This window comes from Schistocerca piceifrons, chromosome 11, assembly GCF_021461385.2.
Source record: "Schistocerca piceifrons isolate TAMUIC-IGC-003096 chromosome 11, iqSchPice1.1, whole genome shotgun sequence".
NCBI classification, from domain to species: Eukaryota; Metazoa; Arthropoda; class Insecta; order Orthoptera; family Acrididae; genus Schistocerca; species Schistocerca piceifrons.
This window is the reverse complement of record NC_060148.1, coordinates 23,304,231-23,325,325: the sequence shown is the minus strand read 5'-3', so window position 1 is coordinate 23,325,325 and position 21,095 is coordinate 23,304,231. Positions and strand designations below refer to the sequence as shown.

General features: G+C 39.3%; 1 protein-coding gene and 1 long non-coding RNA gene across 2 annotated transcripts in view; one reads left to right on the top strand and one right to left on the bottom strand.

The window, feature by feature from the left end:
• The window catches only part of LOC124720461 (serine/threonine-protein phosphatase 6 regulatory ankyrin repeat subunit B-like), a 45,462-nt gene extending 44,454 nt beyond the window's left edge, over positions 1 to 1,008 (top strand). Inside the window, exon 3 of the mRNA XM_047245815.1 lies at positions 166 to 1,008. Coding sequence (XP_047101771.1) covers positions 166 to 697 — 532 coding nt within the window. The 3' untranslated portion in view covers positions 698 to 1,008. The remainder of the gene's footprint in view (positions 1 to 165) is intronic.
• A 194-nt stretch (positions 1,009 to 1,202) lies between these two features.
• Positions 1,203 to 21,095, bottom strand: part of LOC124719892 — a 66,052-nt gene continuing 46,159 nt past the window's right edge. Inside the window, exon 3 of the long non-coding RNA XR_007006008.1 lies at positions 1,203 to 1,326. This is a non-coding gene — a long non-coding RNA (uncharacterized LOC124719892). The remainder of the gene's footprint in view (positions 1,327 to 21,095) is intronic.

Genomic DNA, 21,095 nt, shown 5'->3' with positions numbered 1-21,095 from the left:
CTGAGTGAAAACTCAGCACTAAGATCCTCAAGTGACACTGTACAGTGGCTTATGGTGTGTGTGTGTGTGTGTGTGTGTGTGTGTGTGTGTGTGTGTGTGTGTGTGTGTGTGTATGTGCGCGCGCGCAGATGTAAGCATTCCCATGTCACGTGATGTGTTTTGCAGCAATATGCCACACAGGATGAAGCAGCAGATGGTGGCCAGACTTATGGAGGCCGCTCGCAGTGGGAGGGCACGAGAAGCGTGGGCGCTGCTGCTCGCCGGAGTGCCAAAGGACGCCCGAGACGGCAAAGAGAACACGGCGCTGCACCTGGCGGCCGACGGAGGGCACGCCAGCACTGTGAAGTACCTGCTCGATGCGGGACTGGATGCCAACAGTGTCAACTCGAATGGGAGGACGCCCCTACACCTGGCAGCTCAGAGAGGCAACACGGATGTGATATGGATGCTGGTGAGAGCGTCAGCACGAGTAGACGCTCAGGATAACATCGGGCAGACTGCACTCCACGTGGCTGCGGGTGCGTACGGTTACGCAAATGATGATAGAGTACAGGTAGTGAATACACTGCTCCTGGCGGGTGCGACAAAAGATATAACTGACTTAAAGAAGCGGAAACCTGAGAACTTGGCAACCTCATCAACAAAAACAGCTTTCAGCACTCCCAACACTGTTTCCAGTCCTTACATTGACTTGTAATAAAAAAAGTTTTACTTCATTGTTGTTACTGTACACACTACATATTTAGCTAAAACAGTTAAGATCCCAACTAACTTTGATCAGGTACAGTGATCTAGATGTCATCGTGCAGGCAGTCAAGCTCGTTTTAGTGTCTACTCCTCTCAAGAATAAACCAACTCGGTACACTACTTCTACTTAAACATCTACTTAAACAACATATATCTTCAGATCCAGATGTAAAAGGTATATGAGATAATACAAGTGCGAACTTTTTGGGGAAGTGTCAGCTGAACATCACACAAGACTTCATCCACAGACATTCGTAGCTTTATTTTGGAACCCTTAATCCATGCACACATTGCTTTAGTCATAGAACTGTGTAGTATTTTTGTTAAAAGTTATGATACACTTGTGCACCAGTGAATCCAAATGTATAGTGATAAAGGCTATTGCATTTGAATAAAGTTTAAGCCCACAGTCTTTTAATCTTTTTTATTCTGCTTTCTGTGCTGTACACAAAACTTTACTCTGTCCACAAACGACAAACGCTGCTTACGTTGAACAGTGTTTATTCTGGTAGCAGTGTTTAAATAATGTGGTTGGGCTCATACTCCAGGGTGTACACGACCTGGGACAACCGGGAGAACCTGGAAAAACCCGGGAATTTTTTAGAATTCTGGGATGTTTTAGTTTTTAGTTAATTTTTTGTAATTTTGACTGGTAAGAGATAATACTCTAACAAAAGATATTACTGCATCCCGCTACTGCAGAATAATACTGCAGCAATAAAACATGAACGAGGGAAAAAAAATAAAACTTAAGTTGCAAAGAAATTGGCATGTATACAACATAACACAGTGCTCATACAATCGTCTGCCAGTAGAAAAATGTGTCAGTCTTTAGGAAGCCTATGCAATGCTTCATAACAACGAATTGCCTCCGATGAGTATTTTCGCTGGCTCTTTTATTATTTGCTTTGTTTTACTATTACTCGCGTAACAACTCATATATTAAATGAAATATGTTACTACGAAGAGCCCCGCAATACCTTTTAGTGATGCTGTGCCGTGACTTTCTTGGGATCATTAATTTTCAACAAAAAATAAATATTATGTTCTTATTCTTCTGGATCTGGCTTTCTATTAAAGGAACATTTTTTCGTTACTGTACCTCACTATAAAGTTCAACATATCTTCCATACTTTATAGTTATTGAAAAGGTTAATGAAAATTACTTTGTTATGAATACTGATGTCACAGTTCGCAATGATTGTTAAACGTCAAAATTTTGCAGTGGATTTTTGTTAACAGTAAAACACCATAAGTACCACGACTAGCACAAGAACATGAGACTATTATCGGAGAAAAAGACGTTTTTACTATAAGGTTTGCCAGACCAGAACTAAGCACAGCAAGATTTCTTTTATGTTATGAAGGTAAATTATCTTCTTTGTACTGTTAGTAATATATTATGAGCAGCCCGTGTCAACCTGCAAAACACATCATAAAATCTGCTGCTCCGCTCTGCAAGTCCGAAAGCTGAAAGAAATAATTTTATTTCACTATTACCTTCCCGCTTCTTTGCGGTATGATAGATTTCATTTAATGCAGTTTGAATGCGCCGCGGCAGCGGCTCGTTCGTTCGTAGCGCAGCTCTGCACCACGAGTAATATTTAAATAACTGAAAATGTCTTACAGGGATGGGATAATATACCAGGCAAGCTTATTACAAATCGTAATGCAAGGTTTCACTAAGTAACTCTATTCAAAACATTTAAATATATTATTACACACCTTTACTATGAGTACGTAATGGCGTACATCTCTCAATCTTGACAAAAGCATGCTACGCTAGCGTACACTATATTGTCACAGGCTATCCTACTCACGTAACTCCAAGAAGACGACAGAGAAATTAATGTTCGTTCTGTATTATTTATATTAGTCACACATTCTCATCTTTGTTTGATATTATCGTTTGTGGCGGTTTCAGTACTCGCCGACACAGATATTATCTAAAATAAATAAAAAAACAGTACATAAGTTTGTACAAAAACAAAACATGACACACAATGTTTTCTCTTTATTATATAATATGTCTTTTGCTAAGAGACGTTACAGTATGAACACGACGTCAAAACTTTTTACTGTGAGCAGTTGCGAGCGCATCCATGCGCATGCGTAGTTGACTTGCGCATGTACCTTCTCTCGCTTCTGGCTACAAAAGTGTTGCTGTTAGCTGTATAACAGGGTGTATACGACCCGGGAGATCCGGAAAAAAACCCGGAATTTTTCCATCTGGGAGAAAACCGGGAAAAACACGGGAATTGTTTAGAATTCCGGAAATTTTTCATTGTTTTAGTTTTCAGTTAATTTTTTGTGATTTTGACTGGTAAGAACCAATACTCTAACAAAGGATATTACTGTATCCCGCTACTGCAGAGTAATACTGCAGCAACAAAACGTGAACGAGAGAAAAAAAAAACGAAAGTAAAACTTACATTGCAAAGGAAACGTGCCTTATACAACAAAAAGATAGTGCTCATACAAGCGTCTGCCAACAGCAAAGTGTGTCAAAGGCTTTAAGAAGACCGTAATTCTTTATAACAACAAATTGCCCCCAATGAGAGTGACGTGACAACTGCTTGAATTAGATTCGTTTGAGCAATTACGGGCGGGCTGTTGAGCATGCGCAGTTGAGTCGCGTATGAGTAACATCTTCTCCCGCTTCTGGTTACAGAAGTGTGGCTGGGCGCCACTACTTAATACTGTCACGGTTCGGAAATACAGTAAATCTGGGGCTGATGCACACAGCAGTCTGAGTTGAGGTAGGAGGCACCACGTGACCTGTGTTTACCTTCAATGGTTTTGTTGTTTCCTGTTCGTTTATTGCTCTCGCGTTAAATGATAACAAACGGATTTCTTTGGCCGGGAGCTATCACATGAATTAAAATACGTTCGCGTAGTTACGGAAGGCTAAAATATGTTATTAGTTTCAGATTTTATTTTCACCTTTCTGTGGTAGTCAAGCATTAATCGCCTTACAGAACAATGAAGTTATTTTTGCCAGTTTGCTAAAGAGATTTGGCACACTATTTGAAAAGAAGTGTTTAATTTCACACTATTGGCTAGTTTCAACTGTTCGCTGCATTTCAAGTGCACGTATGGCATTATGCCATAATAAAGAACCAAACATGAGATAATACAGTACTGGTACTCCAAGAAATTTTACATACGAATGTGCATTTTAAGCCGTATTCTTCATTTTAGTATGGTTCACGAAATTTCGACGCTCTTGAAGTATCGTATGATGTCTTGTTTCTTTTATGACATATGTAAGATGTTTTAATGTTTTACACGTACGAACATGTGGGCTTCCTGCGTCATCGTAGCTGCGCAAGCGCGGTGACGCCTGTTGCCTGGCGCTCACTTGCAACTGCTGAAACAGGTCGCGGGAAAATATTGCGAATGGTGGTTTGAAAAGAGTTACATTCAAAGCAGGTTTCCTTTTACACACGATGAACTACGTGCGAGAATGTACGATGAATTTCTTAAATCACAAAGCGTTTGACTCTGATTTAAAAATCAGCTCTTTGAGGACGACCATTTAGAAGAATTTCGAGCCCAGAAGATCAGACATTTACGTCGTTATTAATTTTACTGGCACATATGTGTGATGTTCTTAAGGTGTAACACGCTCAAAAAAGATCAACATTCTATAGTAGTGGAAGCTTAGCTTCTCTTCCAGCTTGTTAATCTTAGAGACCAAAATTATATGTGAATGCTACGTATATTAATTTAAACCATTAACTTTTCTTATTTGTGTGTTCGCGCTACTGAAGAGTGATCTTGCTATTGGCTGACTAAATCACGTGTCCTATGCTGCCATCAGCTGACGAGATCACGTGACATGAGCTATGACTGTCTTACAAAAGCACATCGCAATCTCGATTTCAAAGTTTCGGAAAGTAACATGCGGTGTTTGGTGGAATTCAAATTTATACCTTCGTAATACGAAAATATGCATATTGCTGCACATCAAAGGTCTTCCAAAACGTGGTCCCCCCCCCCCCCCCGCCCCCCTCCCTGAATTTCGTTTTCTAAAGTGCCGGGATATTCTACCCCGGTGTATAAAACCATACACATTCAAAGGATTGACGAGTTTTACTGTGCCAAAGAAGAGTATACTGTCATTTAACACGAAAAAAGTGTATTTTCACCCGGGAGAAAGTGTATTTTTAACCGGGAAATATTCGGGAATATTTTTTTCCTTGTCCACGTATACACCCTGTCAGAGGCATTTGAACCATTTTGGCCTATATCGATGTTTCGTTGAAAGGTTTGCACACTGTCTCTTGTTGATGACCCAGCATTTAAATCTGCAGCAATTTTCAGGAGGGTTGCACTTGTCACGTTGAACGATTCTCTTCAGTTGTAATTGGTCCAGGTCTTTCAGGATTTTTTACTGGCCACGGCAATGTAGGAGATTTGATGTTTTACCGGATCCTGATATTCACGGTACACTCGTGAAACGGTTGTACAGGAAAATCCCGACTTCATCACTGTCTCAGAGACGCTCTGTTCCATCGCTCTTGCGCCGACTGCAACACCATATTCATCTTGATAGCCTGCCACTCTAGGAGCAGTAACTGATCTGACACCTGCGCCAGACGCTTGTCGTCTTATATAGGTGCTACCAGCCACAGCGCCACATTCTGCATGTTTACATCTCTCTGTATTTGAATAAGCATGCCTCTACCAGTTTCTTTGGCACTTCAGTGTAATTGTATTGGGTATCAATTAACAACTCAATTTTGGATTCAAACACTATCGAAAGTTATCAAAACTAAACTGTACAACAGAATAAATAAACTTTTTATGTAACTTTATTATAGAACAGAAACAAAAATTTTATGATTTTTCAGCTAACTGTTCACCGTATAGACAGATTATATCGTTTGAACTTGGCTGTGAAGATGTTAGTTGTGCATGTCTTCTGATTGTGTAGAATAATTTCATTTTTCTAGAGGAATAACTGTCTGATTCAAAATTTTCACATTTTTCTCTGAAACACAGTGCTGTATTACGTTCTGCTCCTTACAGAATAGACTTAAAATAAAACCACTATTTTGGTAAAACACAGTTTATATAGAGCAGGAGAAAATGCTAATAACTCACGAATTTTAACATAGTAATTTATTAACAATTGACTCCTAAATGTGTAGTTATGTGCGCCAATCAGCAGTTAGTGTTTGTGTGTAGAACTGGAAAAAAACTAGTCACCTGGCTGTTTTTCGTATGTCACAATTTTTTGGGTGTAATACGTTGAGACTCTTCCCTTCGAGTGTTTATTGTTATCACCGTGTACGGGAAAGATTTAGTGTGCATGTCTGGTGAATCAGAAATTTCTGGTGCTGATAAACTGTAATTTGCACTATACTCAGACAGCCCCCAGCTTCTTGTATTCCAGAATTTTGTGGTCCCAGTTAGAATGCCTTCGCCTTCTGAATGTGAATTCCACTTCAATTTCCAATTGTAAGATTGTGTCACAGATGTAGTACAGAATATATTACTTAGAGGACTTTGACAACTGCAAACTGTGTAGAGGTTGCGACGTTTTTCAGTTACACTGATAATTTACTTTCAAACTTTATTAGTATTCTCCTCACTGTCGGCCACTCATATTCGTTGGCCCCACTTACTCTCTGCAGTTATCTTAGATCGATGGCACGATTGTTGATGTGATTCACCTGTAAACCGTTCACATGAGGAATAACAATTACTATAAAAAATAAGTAAATCAATCCTTAACATAAAACACCGAGTTATCTCGTTTATTATTATTTTGGTAGAAACTTTAGATCCCGAGTATACTCGGGCAACTTAACAACAGAGCTTCGAAAAAGTAACACCACCACTTATATTTGTCTGAGCACCAGTTTGGCCACTAGAGGGCACCTGGACCTGCATTTGTAGCCAGGATGTCGTGTTTTGGTCGATGTGGTTGCCATTAGATATTGTCTTTACTGTGTGCAGCTTTGCATATCTGACAACTAAATGCACGCTTTCAACCTGTCCCCTGTATTGTTGTTTAGGCACTGCTTTCAAAAAAGGATGGCTGTAGTGATCCTGGGTTTGACATAGAATTTAGTGGCTCAGTGGTGGTGGTGGTGGTTAGTGTTTAACGTCCCGTCGACAACAAGGTCATTAGAGACGGAGCGCAAGCTTGGGTTAGGGAAGGATTGGGAAGGAAATCGGCCGTGCCCTTTCAAAGGAACCATCCCGGCATTTGCCTGAAACGATTTAGGGAAATCACGGAAAACCTAAATCAGAATGGCCGGAGACGGGATTGAACCGTCGTCCTCCCGAATGCGAGTCCAGTGTGCTAACCACTGCGCCACCTCGCTCGGTAGGTGGCTCAGAAAGTGTAGAACAATGTGACGTTACTCCATTGGAGACAAAGTGACGACGGATGGTCAGTTGAGTGACAAGTCTTGCCAGTGGTACGAGATAAACACATCCACTGCGCACCAGCCAGCTCCTCCCAGATTTATGTTCACATCAAGTCATTGTGAAATACATGTGTAGACTTTATTGTCACAAGAAAATAACAAATGACTTCAAGTTTTAGGATATTGTAGTCAAAGTCCTGTGCACTAGTATACTCAGAATTTTATTATTGGTGATTTTCAAAATTTTGTAAGTCATTTTGAGCTTTAAAAGATACAGGGTGGCTCACGAAATGTGTTACCAATTGTTTCTTTCACAATGTACGACGCACATTATATATCCTACTGGGATCTCTACAGCAGTACCAGCGGAGCTTGGAAAAACAAATGAGTTACGAAATGACGTGTAATTCACGATACTGCCGCTAGGAGACTAGTAAGCAGCAGTGGCTGACAATGGAAGACTGACGACACAGCAACGATCGGCAATTGTGTTACTTTTTCACGAAACGAAAAGCCTTGTTGTGACTCAGAGGCGTTTTCGACAACAGTTTAACACACGATGGGTCCCTTGCAAGAAGACCATCCACAGTTTCTACGATGAATTTGTACAGGAAGGAACAGTATTGGAAGCGAAGCGACTTCGGCCTAAGCCTGTTTGTTCGCCGGAGAATATTGAAGTGGTACGAGTTGCTGTACAGAGAAGTCCCGGGAAATCGTGTAGAAAGGCAGCAGTGCAACTGGGAATATCCAGACGCTCCGTTCAACGCATTCTTAAAAGTGTCCTCCATATGTACCCATACAAGATGACCTGTGCACAGAAGCTCACTGAAGAACACAAGCAGCAGAGGCTACTGTTTGCTCAGTGGCTGGAGGATAGGGAAGAATCAACAGCGTATGGTTTTCAGGCGAGACACATTTTCATTTAGATGGTATGGTTAACAATCAAAATGTAAGCTTTTGGGCCACTGAAAACCCACAAGTGCTTCATGAATAACAACACTATGCTCAGAGGATGAGACCGTGGGCAGCAACTTCCAGTCACGGACTCATTCGACCCTTTTTATTTGAAGAAACTGTGAACAGCGAGCGTCATTTGAGCATGCTTGGCAATAGCTTCATTCCACAGCTACTTGCTACTGCCTTGCCCTTCAACACGCAGTGGTTCATGCAAGATGGAGCGCAAGGCCACATACTGCAAACACTGTGTTGGAGTTTTTGCACGAGCATTTCGACATGCGGATCATTTCACTCAGGTTTCCAGGTCCCTTCTATCACGGACAAAATTGCGCCCCCCCCCCCCCCCCCAATAGTCCAGACCTCAATCCGTGTGACCTTTTTCTTTGGGGGTACCTGAAGGAAAAAATTTTCCCGAAACGTCCACGTGATTTAATGGAACTCAGAAGACTTATTCTTCAAGCTTGCAGTGAAATTACGGAAGACATGTGCCGTAGGTTAATCACTAACTTCAGTGTTCGTTTGAAGGAAGTTAGGAAACGAAATGGTGGACATATTGAGCATGGGCTGAGTTAGAACAAATCTGCATGGACGGCTCTTCATTGTAGTATATGTTCCTTTCAGATTGTGTTGACAAAGTTTACATTCAAAAACAAAATGCTAACACATTTCGTGCGCCACCCTGTATCTTTAGATGTCTGTATGTAATGCCATTTACTATAGGATGCCTTCCATTGATAAAAAAATATTCTTTCGAACATTGAGGCATGTTGCTACTGTAACAGCTACTGAAAAGGTGCAGTTAGTCATGACTTGTCCGTGATTCATAAACAATTCTGTAATCGTATATAGTGGTAAATTTCAACTGATGGTGAGAATGCTTCTTTTGTAGATCCCAGTTTCCCTTCTTCGATAAACATTGGACAGAGAAATACGGGGTATTTCAAAAAGACATTCAGTTCCACAAGACTTTCATCATCAATGAAGACAGAAATTTGGAATGAATTTTAGCTTGCACATTGACTCTTAATAGTTTACCTCAGTTCCAATTGTAAGTTCCCAGTAGGTGTCTCCCTTGCGCAGTTAGCCTGTTCATTGCCCACTATGCCTCAAGTTGAGATGGCAGTAACGAAGTTTTGTATTTTCCATTTCAACTGTTGCTGTGTTCCTTTTTGTGCTGTTACATTTCTATTAATTTATCTGCATTGGCATATTTAATAATTGTTTGGTGGAACTCCACAAGTATGAATTTATTTATTTATCTTTTGTTGTGATATCATCTTTCTTATCTCTGAAGTATTTTTCTTGGTAATTCACAGGTTAATCTCACATATCTAAGTAGAGAACAGGATATTGTTGCAAGATTGTTTTCAATTCCAGAACAAAAATTTATACTTTATGTACTTTTTTGTGAAATTTCTTATAAAGTTTTGCATCCAATGTTGAGCCATTCTACCGTATCTTCCTTCGTCGTCGTCTTTGTCGTTGTTGCCGTGAGGCACCGTTATACCAAGTGGAATGGCGCGTCGATCTTAGAGCATGAGATACGGTAACCTTAAGTCATTGACAACACACTACGGTCACGGTAGCATCTGATTCCAGAATAGCTGCAGTAGTTAGGAGCTACATACAACCTCCTCTTGACCAGGTCCCCAAAACTTAACTCGTACCGAGATCCCTTCGACGGAAATTGTCATAAAGATCTCTATAAAGGCTTCGTACAACGATAAGAAATGTTACAGTCTATGGAATAATAACAGATACGACCAAACTGTTTTGTTTCTTCTGTTTTATTTAACGTAACTTTGTTCACAGTTTTATTTCGCATTCACACCCTGATGTGGAGTATAAGCGAGTGCCTGAACCCTAACTCCCAAGTTCCATCGAAATCCTTTGATGAACAGTTTTGGTTGCTCGACACCAACAGTCAATGATAATGATACAGTATTTTGTTATTGACTCTTGTAGTTTAGCCACCGCCCTGCACGAAATTTTGTTAGGCGTACGACAATTATCTTTCTCTCCGATCCGCTATTATTAAGAGTTCGCGTGAAAGCTAACGTTTTTCTCCTTTTCATAAACTGGAGCCCGCTCTCCTCGATACAATTTAAAAAAACTGTCTCAATACTGCGTCCCTCGTGAGATGCGTATAGATTTAACCCGGAATTGACCGCCCTCTAGGTGTACTCAATTTAATGACCACACTTCGCTATCCGCGATTTTGTGTAACTAAATGTCCTTTTGTTACTTTGATCGTATACCGTAGTTATTTAAAACTTGCTCCTATATTTTTTTCACAACGCAAAATTAGCACTTCTTTACTTCTTTATTTCTAAGAGTAAACGAAAAAATTACCGGCTTCGTCGGTATAAAGCAAAACACTTGAATATGCCCAATTTTACCTCTTCTTATAGGATCGGCTACCTTACTCATTAATTTACTACGTATTATTTCCAATTACACTAAACAGGTATTGCCGTTATATTTTAATTGTATTCAAAAGCATGTTATTATTATGACCGACCAAATCGTAACAAATCGCGCGGCGTGCGTTTTTAACGATAGCTTTATACTCGCCCAGCCTTTATTCGTGCAATATTATATATATACAGACAGGACCGAAAGATCGATCTCTCTACCGTAACCAATAGAGGCAAATACGCTATTCAAGTTCCGTTACATCTATCTTGTCTCGTATTGTTACACCATGTCCAGAACATCTTTCACCTTAAGCCATAAGTTTTCAAGAATACATGTTGTGGGGCAGTTGCGACACTGCAGTTGATCTTCAATGTCCTGGACTTCACCACAATCACATTTGTTGTTTGCTTCATCTTTAATAAGATTTGTTTTGACTGGTACTACACCTCTTATGATGTGATTAAGTTTTCTCCAAAACTTCCAGCTAGATGTATTGTTGCTGAGCATCTGTTGGGAGACAGGACAGTCGTGTGGGGGCACATTTAGCTAACAAATAGAGGTCCCCAGCAGAGCGATAGACATTCTGACACCAAATATACGGTGATGTAGGTTAAGATCCCAGGTATCACACCTGCAGCCATTCATTCTGGTTGACCCTCATTCACGAGTAACTGATAAAAAATTGGAATTTCACACTGTGGTCAATAACGTAAAAAAAGTCGTATTACTGTAACCTCCCAACAGAAAATTTACTCATTTGTAACCTCCCTACAAAATTCTTTCTCATTTGAAACCTCCCTACAGAAAATTTAATAAATAATATGAATAATATTCTCATTTAACCTCCCCACAAAATTCATTCACATTTAATATCCCCACAAAAATTCTTTCTGATTTAATCTAAGCTCAAAATTCATTCACATTTAGCGTAACCTCAAAACAGAAAATATTAACATAAATATTATTAACGTTTAGTGTAAGCTCAAAACAGAAAAATTCCTTAACCTCTCGACCGTAAAAATTATAATTATGTCGTTCACATTCAGTGTAATGTCCCAATAAAAAATGAATTCAGTAACCTGGTAATAAAACAATGTAACTAACCTCTCAATTAAATTGTCGCTCACTTATGACTTTTCAATAATTCACTATGAATGTAACCTGGTAAATTTTGGATGACAGCAGTGCTGCATCATGGCCCTGAAAGATCATTATAAATAAAAAAAGGAAAAATTCTTACCTCAATGAAGTCGCCGGATATATCTGCTCTTACAATAAATTTTTCCGACAGAGCTCTGTGTAATGCTGGCCGACCTATGTCATTTATGAAAGGAAGCAACTGATTTTTCTATTGCAATAATCGGGATGATCATGGATCGGAGGAATTAGTAAATTCTTTAAATTGAAATGAATGGTTGTTAAAAGTTACTTTTTATGAGGAAGATTATTATTATGAGAGTTTTAAAAACATATACATGCGACTTGAGATAACATTACTACATATGGGCGAGGCTGCTTTTTACCTTATACAATAATACTCAGGCTCCAACATCGCTGCACCGCGACCGGGCCAGCCAACACGATACACCAGACCAGACCAGAGCAGACTCCAGACTAGCAACAACTTACTGCTACAGCTACACAGTTCCTACTGCAGTCAACACTACTCTCTGGTCAGAGATTTTCTTATACCTTGCATATCGCAGGAGCAATACACCTCTTACATAACCCTCCACTGGGGGGGGGGGGCAAAAATTTGGCAGCGATGGTGAGTCAATTGGACTTCCCATGAGCAACAAATTTTTCTAAAATCTACTTAATTAACTAAGTTGACAGTCACAGAGTATGTACACATATATATACAAGTGCAGAACATGAAATGAAATAGAGTGCACATGCACTGAATACAGAATATATCAAGAAATGACAAAATGTATACGCAATGAGTACAAAACATTTTAAGAAATGGCATAAAGTGCACACACACTGTATATATCTCTACCATTTTACAAGAACTAGGAAAGGAAAGGGAAGGATTGCATCATGGTTGTAGCACTTTAGGTTGCACATAGCTGCACTGAAAGTCCATATATTTCTACAGAAGCACAACACCAAAGGAGACAATCTGAAGTTCTCTTCCCTGAAGTATTAATCAGTGTAGCCAAGACACTGAAATGTCGTATTAATATTCAATGTTATCATTTTGGTAGTACATTAGGTACACCAAACAGTGGTACCATAATATCTCCATCGTTCAAGGTGGTGGACAGCATGAAGTGTCAACACCACACTCCTGCAGAATTGATACTTTTTCACCAACGTAGAATTAGTGCAAAATCCAAATATAGTGCGCCATGATGATGAGGATGGACAGGACAAACGGATATTGCATTTGGGTCAGAAGGTGAAGGACATTAAGTCTTATACTAGTCATCATAGAAAATTACACTAGTCTATCAACCGATTTGAGTAATTGTTGGCACTCATTGCCTAGTTACTAAACATTTCTGTACTATGTATGGAGTATTACAGAACAGTATTCATAAGTCATCTGATTACGCTAAATATTGGCACTCATTGGCCAGTTGCAAATCATAATTATGCATTGTTTAGAAGTCATCATTCAAAGCAAGAGTTAATGAGTGTAGCATCAAGCTACTGGTATAAATATATAATAGCATGTAAGTGACATAAGACAAATTTAAAATATAAGAAACAGTGGCATTCATTGGCCGGTTACAAAGTTTTCATATAGTTTTATAAAACATTATTCAGTATTATTCAGAAGTCATCATTCAAAATGAGAGTTAATTACTGGCATAGCATTTATAAATTATAACAAAAATATTATTTACAGAAATTATTGGCATAGCATTTATGCATTATTACAAAACATCATTCAGTATTATTCAGAACTCATCATTCAAGTGACATTGGACAAATTTAAAATGTAACACACTATAACTATTACTCAAGATCTATTTTTTTGTGCTAGCAATGCATTGTGTTGGGATCGATAATCAATTACTGGGGGATGAAAATATTTGCTTTTGAGTTATTGCTGCAAATAAGGATTAGTAACGTCATTCGTCATGAGTCAGCTGTAGCAAGGTTATGAAATAAGTAGAGTGTATGTGATCACATTCATGAATGACACACACAAATGGATAAAAAAATGCAAGTACTAGAACATGTTTAATAACTAACTGCTTATAGCACATTAATTTCATGAATAGCTTCTCCTGGAAAAAATACAAAATGGATTATTCAGCTGAAGAAAGAATCGCATATTATGCTGAAAAGTAGTGAACTTCGAATTAACAGGTAATGAAACGTGTACTCAATATGTATGTACTCCAGCTGTCCTTTCCAAAACATTCAGTCATTATAACATGCAACATAAGACATACTGTCAAAACGAACTGCAACAAATACTTAAATAACTACATAGCATTTCTTAACTAATATATAAACTTCATCATTATTCTCATCTGCAAAGAAAAACTTAAAAGTGGTGCGTTAAGTGGCCATATAAAATTCATCACTATCATCACCTGCAAAGAAAAACTTCATTATTCATATTAGCATATTCTTCATATAACTATTCATCATCATTCATTATCTGCAAAAAGACACTTCATTATTCATATTACCATTTACTTCATATAACTATTCATAGTATAGAGTTTCTTATTTCTAGCATATTTCATCACTAAAACTAAAATGTGTAGTTCTGTCTGACAGCCTGCATCAATCGCCTCGTATTCTGAAAGAAAAGAAATTAGTTAAGACTGCTATCATACGATGTGTATAGTATATTCTTGTTAATGCTTGTTAAATCTGATCCATTTACTCTTCATCACAAGGTATTCCGTTTTCTTTCGTTCATTCCGAAGGTGAAATTCCCATTTCATAGTAATCCACTGTGGTTTGTTTAATTTATTTCTTTTACACGTTATTGCTTTGAAAATGACGAATAAGGATTAATATCTTGCATTTACATCTTATACCCATTAAATAAAAACTTGTTTCTAGTGATATAATTAGGCATACAGCATAGCATGACAGAAAACATATTATGTCAGAAACATAGAGAGTGTTCAGGTGCAAAAATGTACACACAGTCTCATAATGCAGTAGCCAAAAGTGTAGAAAAGTGAAGATATTGAGATATCATAAGGAAACATGTTAAAGTCAACTGGTGTTTGTTATATCTTAAAGATTTCGTAGTGCATACAAACAAAACAGGAAAACAATCATACATCCACGAAAAATGGAAAATGTGCACGGTCTGATATATAACGACAAGAAATGACTTTCTTTGTGTTCAGCTTGTATGTTGTGTAGTTCATAGAGGAGAGAGTTGAAGACTTTAATGGAGAAAGCATTTGATAAAATTAATATATCACTAGATAGAATTGCATAATTGGTCATAAAATATGTATCTTTATCTGGATAGGATTTTTTTGGGGGAAACAAATGTTGAAATAAGAGGAAAGATCTACAGAATGAAGTTTTGGGTTGGACTGTAATACCAAATGTCACACTGAAAACAAACCCTGCCCTTTCCTCTTGTGTTATTCTGCTATGTGTTTGTGTACTCTTGTATATTTGTGTTTTTCGTGTCTTTATGAGTTATGTTGTGGAATTTTTCTAATAATATGTTAATTTCTTTGTAAAGATGCTTAGACATTATTTATTCTGTTTTGTTTTAATGCTCATGTGTGAAGTTGATGTTTCAAAAGTTATTCTGATCTTATTTGTATTTACTTATGTCATAATTCCTGTAACACTGATGTATATGTTTATTTCTATTCTTTTGTAAAGCCCCTATTACTACAAATGTTATCTGTATTATTATGTTTTCAATGATGTATTTTGTACCTTTGTTATTGTATTCTTATGTTATAAAATTGGGTAATTGACACCAGTTCATCACATTAAGTAACTTGTGAGTTACATTTCACTGCACACATTTCTGTTGGTCATAGTATATGGACAATATGTGAGAAGTAGGGACTGATAGTGTTTGCACGTGTGTTAATAATTCAGCAAGGGACTGGATAACAGCATTGCTGGTTCTAAGGACATTTCAAAAAAAAAAAATTTGTGAGTGCACAAATGGTAGTTCATGGACTTGCTATATTGTCTACAAGACTCTTCTATGGTGATTGTGCACCTGCACAGTCGCAACGGATGGCTGCTCTACAACGACTACCGTGGGTCTACACCTTTGATGACTCACCAACACCACTATTTCTACAAGGAATGCAGGAGGTCTGCTCTGTGATGACCTACCTACAAATATTCTTCAAAACTTCGACCGACCGACTCTGCTGTGGGTTTGCTCTGTTGTGGCCCATTACCTGTCTGCATGTCAAGAGTCAGCACTGCCTTTCCGTTGGAAGGACAACACTACTTCTTCTAGACTGCATGGAACTCCACTACTTCTGTGTGCATTCTCTTTACTACTCAGACTTTGAGAAAAACACTGCAATTTTACTGTGATGAACGATCAGGACTGTCTTTATGGACTGTGAGAAAATTTTAGCTTTTGACCAACATTGTATCGATAAGTGTGAGCATTTGATTTCTTTGTTACTGTACTTATGAAAAAAAATTTCAAATGTGTATTGGCCACTGCCCAAAACAATTTGTAAAATTTTTTGTGGGGAGCATGGGGGCTATGTAAGTAGGCTGTTTAGGTTTTTATATTGGTAACGCCACGTAGCACTCTGAAAAATCACTGGCTGTGCTGTGTGCAGTCTGTGGCTGGTTTGCATTGTTGTTGGCCATTGTAGTGTTGGGTAGCTGGATGTTAACAGCACATAGCGTTGCGCAGTTGGAGGCGAGCCGCCAGCAGTGGTGGATGTGGGGAGAGAAATGGCGGAGTTTTGAAAATTGTAATACTGGTTATCTTGAACTGATATATATTATGACTTTTGAACACTATTAAGGTAAACACATTGTTTGTTCTCTGTCAAAATCTTTCATTTGCTAAGTATGTCTATCAGTAGTTAGTCTCTTCAGTTTATTTAGCTGGCAGTATTGCCGCTCGCTATATTGCAGTAGTTCGAGTAACGAAGATTTTTGTGAGGTAAGTGATTTGTGAAACGTATAGGTTAATGTTAGTCAGGGCCATTTTTTTGTAGGGATTTTTGAAAGTCAGATTGCGTTGCGCTAAAAATATTGTGTGTCAGTTTAAGCACAGTAATTCATTAATTGTTCAAAGGGGACGTTTCACTCTGTGCGATGCAAATTAATACTTCGATAATGCAAATACCAGAAACATGTTATTGGGGATTACACAGCCATTACGCTTGAAAATTCAAATTTATTGCAAACATGAACCTTTAAAGCAACTTCCACCTTCAAATTACAAGACTATTTTTTTTTTTACTGCGCTACTGTCTGGGAATTCAATCGAGCAAGTAAAGACGACATATTTTTAAGTATGGTTTCAGTCACAAGTAAGAAAGAGTGTGCACGTTCAAACTTGAAATGACCTGACACAGATTTGTGTTTACCAGATATTCCAACACTTAATCGGATGGTTAACTAAGCATAGTCAAACGTCAGAAATCATTTTTCAGCAGCAGCGAGATGACAAACTAAAATGAGGAGACTAAAGTCTTGTCTTATGGGGATTCCAACCCAGCACCTATCGACGTTGACATCTATAACCCGTTCATTATAAGAATAAACCTGGTGTAAACAAACGCAAACACGATGACTGGTCAGAAGCCGTAGCACACGTACCCTGGTGTTGTCAACACTCTTGGAAGTAGGACCTGCTTATGTATTAGATTCTTATAACTAAGTTACGTTAAATGAAACTTTAATATATTCAAATGCATTAAGAACCATCAAACTTTTTGTTAGTCACGCTTTAGCCACATAGTTTTTACTTCAAAAATCGTGTACAGTCACAGCCTCTGCAGCGTTGTGCTCTGATTGTCGTGCTGTTAATGCGCAGTATGAAACTGGCTGAGGCTGCTCTCTGTTCCGTGGTGAAAAATGTGCATGAATCACGGTTAAAAGTGCAGAGAAATAGGCTGTTCCTAATGTTTTTTCATAGATTACAGAGATAATCGGCTTTGAGGTTTTTCCAGAGTTGTACACAATGCAGTTGTTTACAAGTAACTGCCGCCTGTGCCGCAGCGCCGCTAGTGTCGAAGCCGCTCAGCTCAGTCTTGTTGGTGTATCGGCCAGAGTCACATCGTAGTTGGCGTAGCGGAGTCTGTCGTCGTTTTCCTCTTGGCGGCGGTGTTTTCTGCCCGCGCCATGGTGTCCGTCGAGTCTCCAAAATCCGTTCCTCGTCGAGCCACTGTTCGTTTCAGTTTTGACAAGAGTACACGTCGTGTTCAACCTGGCTCCTTAGAAATTCACAATTGCTTGGCTGATGTTATCCGTGTTACACCTGGTCAGGTAGATACTGCTTACTTTGATTCTGATTTGTATGCATTCTTTGTGAAGTTTTATGATCCCGTTCAAGCAAAAAGACTTCTCTCCCGGGTTGGTTCTAAACTGTTGTTTACACATCGCGATGGTTCCGTTAGTCAAGTTCTCCTTGAAAATGTGGCACTCGAGTACACTCCGGTTAGAATTTATTTCCTGACGTGGACGATTCATTTCTTAAAACAGCGTTGCTTCCGTTTGGGGTCATACGGCACGTGCGATGGGAACGCCGGTCAGCACAACGTCGCTTGCAGTGTTATAACGGTATCAGGACTGTCGAAGTGAAGTGACTTCTTTTCTTTTATTTTAATTGATTGCCTTCAGTAAGTACTTCGGAAAAAAAGAGTGACTATTTTCGTTTTTTGAAGGAATACACTGCCATTTGAGTGTATAATTTCGGTGTTTTTCCTGTGTCTGGGAAAAAAAAAGAAATATTAAAATTGGTCGCGGTATTGTACTGTGGGGTGAGCGAGCAATATAAAAAAAAAATGTGTCTGCCATCTAAGTATGACATCCCGCGCCCGGGTTCCCGGGTTCGATTCACGGCGGGGTCAGGCATTTTCTCTGCCTCGTGATGACTGGGTGTTGTGTGATGTCCTTAGGTTAGCTAGGTTTAAGTAGTTCTAAGTTCTAGGGGACTGATGACCTCAGATGTTAAGTCCCATAGTGCTCAGAGCCATTTTTAGCCATATGACATCCCGCGTTCGAGCCCCGGTCGGAAAGGAAAAAAGAAAAAAGTGGTAATCGTAAAAAAAAGAGGTAATAGTCATACATTCTAAACTTACAGTCACGTGTTCGCGTCCGAGTGTATCGAATTTTTCTTTTTTTTTACTACATTTCGGCCCTCGTCTAAAGTTACGAGTCCGATAGAAAATCTAACATAATTCGCTTCACATTCTACCCAACAGTAACACAAAAAAAAGTGTAGGTTAGTCGGTAGTGTAACGAAATGCAAACCACACGCGGTTATTCGTGCGTTTGTTTAAATCTCCCCAGTATTATTTTTTTTTCTCGTTCAATTTGAAATACCTACATCTCGCAATTATAGAACTACTCATCATTTTTTAAGAATAATGCATGTCTTCTTGTTTCTAATTACATATTGGATGAGAAATTCCTGTTTACATTTCAAATACAAATTCTTAATTATCTGTTTTATGAAATACTGTTCATAAAAGTTGCTTAAATTAAAAAATATAACAGTTCAATTTTTTAATGCAAAAATGAGAAACCAAATCCTCTTTATTTGGACTATGTCCATCGTTTTATGCCACAGAGGTAGATAAGTATCGTACAAACACGTAATATGAACCCAACAGAACTGAGCTGCAGCCAAGCAGCGGGATTTGGCCCGAGAAGTAACAAGACTGTTAAGCTGTCAGACGTACCGGAACTAACGCACGCAGCTTTTTCACGTCACTGTCGGACGCTGGCGCCTTGTAGAACGGGTTCATCATAAAAGAATAAGAGAAAATGCTCTGCCTGGTTGGCTTCGTGGATTCTAGCAGCAGGTGAACTGAATGTGTTTCTCGTATTCGGGTAAGGAAGGAGCTAAGAGATTACCAGACGACTGACTAGAATTAATACTTCAGTGGCTTCAATATTTACCTGTACAGTGAAATACTTCACTCTTCTCTTACGTTACACACAGCTTATACAGAAAAAATACCATGTGGTTCAGCCAGGACTTTTCATCATTCTTGCTGTCCACCGCTCGTGGTCTTGAGGCAGCGTTCTCGCTCCCCGCGCACGGGGTCCCGGCTTCGATTCCCGGCCGGATCAGGGATTTTCTCTGCCTCGAGATAACTGCGTGTTGTGTGTCCATCATCATTGACGAAAGCAAGTCGCCGAAGTGGCGTCAACTAAAAAGAACTTGTGATACGGCGGTGGAACTGCCCCGCATGGGGCCTCCCGGCCAACAACGCCATATGATCATTTCATTTTTTGCATCATTCTTGTTTATAATTACTATAAAACATTAGCTAAAAACGATAACGTGTTGCGGTTTGCGTCTAGTCGTCTAAGGAGCGTATTGAGGATGATTTGCAGTGTATTATTTCATTCTGCTTAAAATGACATTCGAAGCTGTATTGCTCCTCTGCTCGTCTCTTGTTACGTGTGAACTGCAGCTGGGCACGCCACACCAGGCTAGCTGCACCAGCTGACCGGCCAGTGCTGTCCAAGATAAAGGCACCGGTACAGCTGTTGTCCCGTATTATCGCTCAGTCCATGTGCGCGTAACGCACCACACAGAACATACCCTTATTACCGTGCCTGACAGTACCTCAGACAGCTTGGCTGCAGTTCCACGTGAAAAGAAATCCAATGAGGTTCCAGAAGAAGGTTTATTCTTATGAATAACGGGTTATAGTCACTCGTAGACGTTATACATTGGTTTACTTCATGAGCAGCGAAATGTGCACATGTATGAATTGTAAATACCATGATGAATGTTTCCTGCTGACTAGGAATCGAACCCCAGACACATCGTTGTTGACTACATACAAAGACACATTGACTGTACTATTCTCTTTCACCAGTTGCTAGGAGGGGCATGTTTGAAACTGACATAATAGAACGAAAAGCTGCCTGTCTGCCTTGGGAGACAAAACTAGAACCCACCATTATTGCTGACAAAGCGCAGACAGGCGTTAAAAATCATAATAACTTGTCACATGTAGTTTGGTGCGCGCATGGTACAACTCAAAATGACATACCAGCATTCCAACCCAGACATGTGTCTTTTGTGAAGGTCTTTATGACTTTTCAGACGAGTGGAAACAATGAGGCGGTGGAAATGTATCATCTGAAAGGCATCGAACGTCGCGAAAAGGGAGAGCTGAGTTCGAATCCCGGTCCAGCGCCAAGTTTCCCACATCTCAGGCTCGAATACAGTAAGAGTCAAGTGCCCTGTGGTCCTGCACGACGATTGGCTCATTGATTTAAAAAAAATATCGCTTAAGAAAGGTAACTGGGGACAGAGTTTCGACCCGGCATGACTTCCGCCTCTGTCAGGGCCCAGCCTGTAGCGACTCTCCTCCAGGCTACCAGAGGTGGCAGAGCTGCCACTTATGCTTGTTAAAAATGATTGCCGAATGTGACAAACGAACCCAGACCTTCAGCATACGTAGC